The sequence below is a fragment of the Chanos chanos genome, chromosome 15 (genome assembly GCF_902362185.1).
Source record: "Chanos chanos chromosome 15, fChaCha1.1, whole genome shotgun sequence".
Lineage (NCBI taxonomy): Eukaryota > Metazoa > Chordata > Actinopteri > Gonorynchiformes > Chanidae > Chanos > Chanos chanos.
In genome coordinates, this window is record NC_044509.1 from 6893791 (window position 1) to 6902405 (window position 8615).

Consider the following 8615-nt stretch of genomic DNA (forward strand, 5'->3'; position numbering starts at 1 on the left):
GAAAACAATGAATTTTTGTAAAGCAGTCATAAGAAATAAAACATTTATTTTGGATGTAAGGCAGATGTGATCTCAAGGCATGGCACAATAATTTTTTTGTGCACATAATTTTTTTTTTTTTTTTTTTGGCAACTCCAAGAAGTGCTGAATTACTTTATGAAATATTTTTGGAATAGATCTCTCATTTTATTTTGATGCATGCTATGATCACACATTTGAGAGGACAGAAAAAGAAAACATAATATCTGCTGTTAGAACATTCTAGGGACTGGAGAAATTTCACCTGATATGAAAGGTGCATAGGTCAACATTTCCATTTGCATTAGAATTCACTTTCTGTGCTGACTGTTCATTCTGTAGTGTGACAGTTGCCAATCAGATGATACTGGAACCAGGCTGCAACTAACCTGACTGATTTTTTTTTTTTATATATATATACTATTCGTAGCTTTTTGTAATGTCTATACTATTCTACTAACAAACTGTTAAGCATAACGCATTGGCAAATTCATTGTATCTAGAGGCTTACCAAACTTAAAGGAGAATGGAGCAGAGATTTTTTTTTTTTGATTTGTGTGATTCAAAGGAAACCTACCTATATAGACAAATTCTATTTACATATTTACAATACATTATAGTAAACATGTGTGCATTTCCTACTGAGATTCATCAAAGTCTCTGTGTCTGCAGCATCTAGAGGTCATGGACAGTGCATGGGCAGTCAGGTATCCGCGGGCGTATTGAGTTCATGTGTGGGGGTTGTGGACTCCTCAGGTGGTCTGGTGGGAGGAGGCACCACCGGAGGACGGTAGGAGCGGTTAGAGCTTCGGGTACGAGGAGAAGAGGGGGTAGGAGGACTCTGGCTCCGTTTTCTGTGATGGTGCACTGGAGGTGAGTTGGTGGGGGTGCGTGGATATCGGCGTGAAGAACGCGCTGGAGGACTTTTTTGAGGGTCAGGTGAACGGGAAGGTGGGGGCAGCGAACTGTTGTAGCTGGGGGGGCTGCTACCGTTGGAGGTGTTGCACGTTGTACATGATGTCTCTGGCTCACCAGTGGGCGAATCCTAGAGGAGAGATACATTCAGAGATTTATCACCTGGAAACCTGGACTCTTGTCATTATGTTACAGTAGCATATTACTTCATAATTCATGAATACAAGATGAAAAAGTTTGTTGTTCACTCATGTTGAGAATAAATTTGCAAACTGTAATCCAAAAAAGCTTTTTTTATGATACCTCGTCTTTGAGGATATAAAGTGCCACAGGATTTCTGCGCTCCACATCGGTGATTTTAGGAATGAACTCATCTGGAAACACAGATGAAAATGGACGTGAATTCCTTCTTTTAGTTTATACTTAATATCAGGAATATGTGATGTCTCTGGTTTAATGGGATCTTTCTTCACTTTTTTTTTACCTTCTAAACCTTTGTCTTCGTGTTGCCTGATGTGGTGACTTGGCACTCTTTTTATCTTTGTTTTTGGCCTCTGTCGCTTTGTTCTGAAAATTAAAAAAATAAAGTTACTTTTATGAGCCAATTTAAATAACTTTCATGTGAGTATTCTCTAACAAAAGACGAAAGGCTTTGTGGACAGGTTTCAAAAATGCTGTCTTGATTGTATGAAATTATTCTGAATAGAACGAAAAGCCCTTACAACAGCTGAGGATTATATGAAGAGCATATAATAAGAAATGAACAAGAGGAGAAATAGAATACTTTACTTTTTTGAGGGTTTCCAGCAAGCACACACCGTTACCAGGGTAATGAGGAGGAAGATACCGCCAGTAGACAAAATTATGTAGAGGGAACTTCTCTCTGAGAAAAGATTAAAAAATTGCTAAATGCCCAATTTAACCTGACTTTATTTATTGCACAAAGAATGCTTCACTTAATGGACATTTCGTTCAGAAGACCCAAATTTCTCAGTCATATCTCTTAAAAAGAAGAAATTTTATAGCAAATCGGTAATGGAGCATGTGATCTGAAAGAAACTTTTTCCCACAAAAAGAGCAAGAAAAATTAACATCGTTTGGTGGTACCCAACTGACAGTATTTCCCTTGCACTTACTGTATACAGTGATCTTGATGGGCAGGCTTTTCATGCTGCCAAGGGGGTTCTCCACCAGGCAGCTGTAAATGTCGTCATCGTCCATAAGAACTCGCGTGATGGTCAGGACCCTCTGGTCCGTCGACAGCAGAAGCCTGGATTCATTCAGTAGTGGCTTCCCTCCCTTGGTCCAGCTGTAAGCCGTCTTGGTTCCGGTGTCATGGGAGCAGTTGAGTGTGAAGTGTTCGGTCAGTTCCAGCACGGAGGAGGCCACCACCTGCACGTAGGGCCTGGACACAGGCTCTACAGAGAATCACAAATCACAGAGTTTGTAGAGGAATTGCATGAGTTAACACAGGGAGAGAACAATGTTTACCAATGATATCTGGTACAGCTTGGATCAGTTTCTCTACATATATAAAATGGGATTGGATACACAACTATTGCACTGTTGCATACAAACCCTGGTTGCAATGTTTTGATAGCTTTCATCTCTATCTTATGTGACCACACATTGATCTGACAGTTGCAAAGGATCTCTCATACCGGATCGTATCGTGCGATACAAACCCCATAGAAAAGTATGTTTGCTCTATAGTTTCGATCTTAAGAAGGGAACCACACCATTTTCCTCCTATTGCATTTGAAAGGAACCACTCTATGAGGTAACTGTGAGGGAACTTACCATCCACGGTGAGTTCGATGCTCCCTTCTCCGGTGAACGTGTCATCCGTGATGGAGATCTCCACCTCGTAGGTGCCTTCATCTGACAGTTTGAGGTTGTGAAGCAGCAGGGTCCCATTCTCAAACACCAGGATCCGGTCTCTGTATTCCGGTCTCAGGTTACCGATGATTTCTGTTCCAATGGACTGGACCACTGTGATGGGTTTGTCTCTTTTTAGCTGCCATTTGATGACAGGGGGGTCCAGACTGGTGCTGGAGTAACGGACGGAAAGCAGAGCTTCTCCCCCCACCGTTCCCCGGATAAGGGGCCCAAAACTGGTGATGTTCACCCCTTCCACATCCCCTGTGTTGCAGGAACGTGGTGTTAAGGAAGTTTCTCTTAATAGTAAACAAGTACTGTTTTCAGCTATTGTTAAAAAAAAAAAAAAATTCTATCAGTGAGAGGTCTTATAAAATGGTCAAGAAAAAGATTCTCTCGCTATTGACAACTGAATTGAGATAATTATTGTTCTTCAGGCACCTCATCCAGACCTGCCCAAACTTTAGCTTTTACAGCAGTTGTTATTGGAAAATCCTCTTATGTCTCCAAACCTGGCAGCATGATATTACCGCACCAACCTGTCCAGAGCAAATACTTTTGGTGAGGGCTTTTAATAATGCGATAGGGTGTTCTGTGCTGACCTGAAGGGGAATAAAGTTATAAGCACGAACATCATGTCTTTTTCTTTATTCCCAACATTACTTTAACCTGCCTGCTTTGAATGAACATACAACACAGTCTCTTATTACTTTTTCCAATCTTCGCTCTGGTCCGACAGGAACATCGAATATCGAGGTGTATTACAGTTCACAAAAATATAAAATTTTTTTCAGGCTTATACAGCCAGAGCCTAGAGCCATAACCCAGACTCTGAACGTGACCATGTCTGCAAAGAAAAAGGACCACCAAAATAAAAGCGTCCAACCCAGATTTTTGAAATTGCTCTTTGAAATTGATCTAACCTTCTTTATGTGACCTTGTGATTCACATTTCTGTGATGCAGATTATATTTCTGTAATGTATTATTTGTATCAGGGTGTTGATCTAATATGTTTACATTGTGTTTGCCTTCCAGTTCCCTATATATTTACAGGAATCACATGTGTTGCCTGCTCTCTGTACCTTTATGGCACTAACAGTGGTTAAATATATGTTATATTTATATTTATATTATCTGTTATATGTCATTTTTGCACCCATGCCTTTGTGCCATGGCATGAGTCTTCTAAACTAAAATTTTTTTGTAATCTTGTTATCAGAGTTGGCTCATTAGCTTAATACAAATGAAGTGGGACAGGTTCTTTAGGTCATAAGAATCCAACATGGGCTTATTTTAACTGACACATTCAATGAAGCAATACATTATAAAAACATGTTTACATATGAGATATCAGAGGTTTATGAACATGGAAATGTGAGACACCTCATACTAGAGATCACCGCAATTATCAACACAGCATCGAAAACACATTGATTGTAGCCACTGCTAAACATTTTTAAACTAAGGACTAGCAATGTGATTATAGACCTGTCATTTTAGAAACACAGTTCAAATTCCCTCAGATTGAATATTTTCACACGAAAGCTCCACTGGGCAGGACATCATCATCATCATCATCATCATCATCATCATCATCATCATCATCATCATCATCACCACCATCATCATCATCGCCATCATCATCATCATCATCATCAACAACAACAACAATCAGAACAAAAACAACAACAACAACAAAAACTGATGAGTTCTAGACTTTGTAGTTGAGAGGGTCACCCTCCCCCCTCGTCCTCTGCCAACAAGCCATGAGCAAGTGCAGCGGGCCTGCATGGCAGCGACTCATCACCATAGTAACGGTTCACAGTGAAAGAGGACAGGGCAGGATGGGCAAACAAAAGCTTGGATTGTTTGAACCAATTTCCTCCCCTGGCAGCCCATGAAAAGGACTCTTAGAGGAAAAACAACAAATGTATTTTGAAGAACAGTGACACACAGGGGTTGCAGTGATGGTGCTAATGACAAGACCGGACTATAACGCAACTCAACAGCTTCCAAACCGGCCATGGTGTAGGGGATAACATCAGATTTTTTACCCGCAACCGCATTCCTCTTTCTGTTATAAACCGGTCTATTAACCAGGCTCTTTGGCTCTCTCCTTTGTTTCTACACTGTCACATCATCTGTGATCTATCCTTCCGCTCTTCCCAGCTTTTGCTACACTCATCTAGTTACAGCCCTTACTTTTTGCTTACTTTTTGCCAGGGGAAGACTCACGCAAACACATACACACGCACAAACACACAGAGTTTTGACTCAGACTTTGAGGAATAATCTGGGATTATTTCTGTTTAATCCACAAAAGCCAGGAAGTTGGCAGTATCAAAGCACAAAGCTGTTTGTTTAACAAAATGAATTTCAACAATGGGCCTGTTTTTGATTGAACTTGAATAGTGTTGTCTAAAAGATGTTTACACATGTAAATGCATTATACCATGTCTTGCAGAGATGATACATAGAAACATAATCTGGAAAACTTCTCAATTACACCATTCATTCAAGCCCCCCCCCCCCCCCCCCTCCTTTTAATCGGTTACAAAAATGGGCAAACCGCCAATTTACTGCATTACTTTTATAACAGATTAACAAAACGTGCACTGTCCAATTTAGTCATTCACCACTGAATAAGGGGTTCTAGAACACTTGTAATATACCATATACAGCAATTCATAAAAAAATATTTGATCTTATCTTTCTGTAATAAACCATTTTCTACTTGCAGATTCACTTATTTAATTTCCAAATTGAACATAAAATGAAGAATAAAAAGAACAAATCCTCAAACAATATTTTGTCAGTGTTCCAGCCACTCCCACTCTGAATCTACTCAGTAAATTCCGGCAGCGTTACGACAGCCAAACTTGTGCAGAGGAGGCAAAAGTTAGATAAGTCAATCTTACCTAGCGGGAGCAAGGTGATGAAGCACCAGAAGAGCGATAGCGCGGGAGCAGCTAATGCTTTGGAGAAAGCCTCCCTCTCTGCCTTCATCTTGGGTCTAACGCTCGCTCTCTTTCCCAAACAATTAGCATGATTTGTCCACTCTGAGCACGTCTCTGAGAGGGCTTGCTGTCTCTCCTCTAAGGCAGGGCTTTGCCAAGACTGGTCACGCACAAATCAATGCACCATGACGGCATGTGCGTGTGTGTGTGTGTGTGTGTGTCTGTGTTTGTGTGTGTGTGAGTGTGTGTGTGTGTGTGTATGTGTGTATGAACGTGTTTTGTATGTGTGAGGAGGTACTGCATGTTTGTGTAAGTTGGGGCGTGGTTATTTGTTGGGGGGTGTGAAGCTTTATAACATGTTTGGCTGGATGAACAGGATTTTGAACTTTTTTTATTTTGATCTTTTCTGTTTAATCTAATTGCACAGAAAAAAAAAAAATTGTCCACTCTTCAAACACACAAGAACCTGAGTTGAACCATCGAATGAGTAATAAGCATGGTAGGAACTGGATAGACTGGGCTACAACAGAGGATCTCTTCTTAAGCTCTCTCAGGCTTGTTCATGCGTACTCATATGTAAACAGTCCAAATGAGCAGATAATGGCAGAGCGAACCCACAGGCTTTCCAGACAACACTGTGTGAACCCTCCTCAGCTCCAGTGCCCACTCATCACTGTTTCAGGAATCTCTCATTGCCTCTCCTCCGGTTTCAGGGGGAGGCCAGGCCAAAGCGAGACCGTAGGGAAGGAAGGGGGAGTCTCTCTCTCTCTCTCTGTCTCTGTCTCTCTCTCTAAATGTTGCGAATAATGAAAACAGAGGCGATTGAATGAGGGGGCGGGTGGGGGGGGGGTGGCCTGGGGGTGGTGTGGAGCGGGGCGGGGGTCATTTATTACTGGTGAAAGGAATCGTCGAGAATGCCTTCATTGTCTTTTCAAACGAGGACTGGGAATTTGACCTCAAAACAACCCAAACAGATTATTAGAGATGAAATGTTCTTGTGCAGACATGGATCAGACACCTTTGTTGGGTACATGCAAAAAAAAAAAGAAAAAAAGGCCAAGTTCTCTTTGCTATGGGCCTCTCTCATTAAGTCTGGCTAAAGGTCAGAGCAATCTTTCAAACTCACATTCCCCCCCGAGGTCTGATAAGGGGACCAATCATAAAATCTCATAGAATTGTCCTCATTTGTAGAGTCTTGTCCCATGAAAACAGATGTCACATTGTCATAAAACGTATCCTTCAAAAGCCCAATTTACTTGAATTTCTGTATTTGTCTTCTTTAAAATGAAACGTCTCACTGATGCTTGTAGAAGAGCTTTCTTGCAGTGTCTGTTCTATTTTTGTTCCTGAGCGGAAACATCGAGGAAAAAATTATGACAGACATTTAAGAAATCTGTGGAAAGAAGGTGACACATCAAACCCTGTCATCTGTCTAGCCAGGCTCTAAGCAGATCACTCACCAACCCAAACACACACACACACACACACACACACACACATACACACACACTGTCTCATGAGATTGTTCTCTTTAATGCATTCCACCCCACCCTATCAACATGGTTACAGTGGGAAGGATAAGAGACAATGTCTAGGTGTGACAATTATCTTTAATACTCGCAAAATGCTGAAAGGGACGTGAGTGTTCTCTGTGATCAAAGCGCTGGCTACGTTTTGAATGACAAGGTGTTCAGAGAGTGGATGAATACCTACCACTGTCCCTTTCATCATCCGAGGAGCTCCAGATACGAAATCAGCCAATCAGGTGATAAAATCAGGCCCTCTAACACAAGCTGATTAGACGCCTAATCCTGAAATCTCTCCTCAGATGCCATGCCCAGTATCTCCACACCATCCTGCTCGAATTGTTCTTGTATTAATGTCATACATCTGTTCCATTATCTACCATCGTGCTAAATAAGTGCTGTCAATTACATATAAATCTACATAGTGCATTGCTTACTTAAGACACACCGTTTTGGTAAAATATTGTGATTTTAAATACTTCTCTAATATTGCATGGCATATGCAGATTTTAGTGGTAACTGTAGATGTTGTGCTGCCCTCTGTAGGAAAAGCTGATTTGTGTTTTTAACCCTTAATAACTATATCACCACACATGTATTTTTAATCCTTAATAACTGTATCACCACACATGCTTTGCTGTATGCTCCAAAAGATAAGTCACGTGTATAACAGACCACCATGGGTTTATTGTTTTACCTAAATGAAGAAATATAGCGAAAAGAAATCTAAGCATGAGGGTGAATACAACCAAATAAAAAATGTCATTTAAGTCATTTTACAGGTGAAAAGGAGGAAATATATTGCAAGATGCTTGTTTGATGTATATAAGCAAATACATTACTTAAAATCCTACTTTTCCAGGTTAAATGAGGCATAAATGTTATACTGTACTCCTGCTGTCAAATAGAAACTATTTATGTGTGTCTGAAATCCAGACATGTTAGACGTAAATCGTACTCCTTTTCCTTTTAATGCTATAATCGCAAGAGGCTCGTAACCATCTGGTAAAACACCACATCAAACGCCATTGCTTTAAGGCGTGTTTTCTACCATGTATTATATGATTTGAGTTCAGTAAAAATCCATCAGACAAACTGATCTGGAAAAGCTGGAGTCAAACAAAAACAGCACTGGCTCATTTCAAACGAGACAGCACGAGAAGACTTAATCGATGCTGTCATGTGATAATTTTATCTGCCATCGTTGAGTGGGAGTTCTTGATGGCCAATATGAAAACCCCCTCAGTTTGTACGCCATAAACGCACGGGCCATATTTACTACTGAAAAAAAAAATTAAAGTCGAACTCTCGAACCCACAG

The 8615-nt window shown here is 40.7% G+C and overlaps 1 protein-coding gene across 1 annotated transcript; it reads right to left on the reverse strand.

The window, feature by feature from the left end:
* Nucleotides 1-721: 721 nt before the first annotated feature.
* hepacamb (hepatic and glial cell adhesion molecule b) lies at nucleotides 722-8324 on the reverse strand. Its single transcript, XM_030792975.1, has 8 exons — nucleotides 8295-8324; nucleotides 5731-5929; nucleotides 2734-3138; nucleotides 2070-2351; nucleotides 1723-1816; nucleotides 1418-1500; nucleotides 1237-1307; nucleotides 722-1063 (listed from the first exon to the last, which is right to left on the reverse strand). Exons 1-8 carry the CDS (start codon nucleotides 8322-8324, stop codon nucleotides 722-724), a joined length of 1506 nt encoding a protein of 501 aa, XP_030648835.1.
* Nucleotides 8325-8615: the final 291 nt, after the last annotated feature.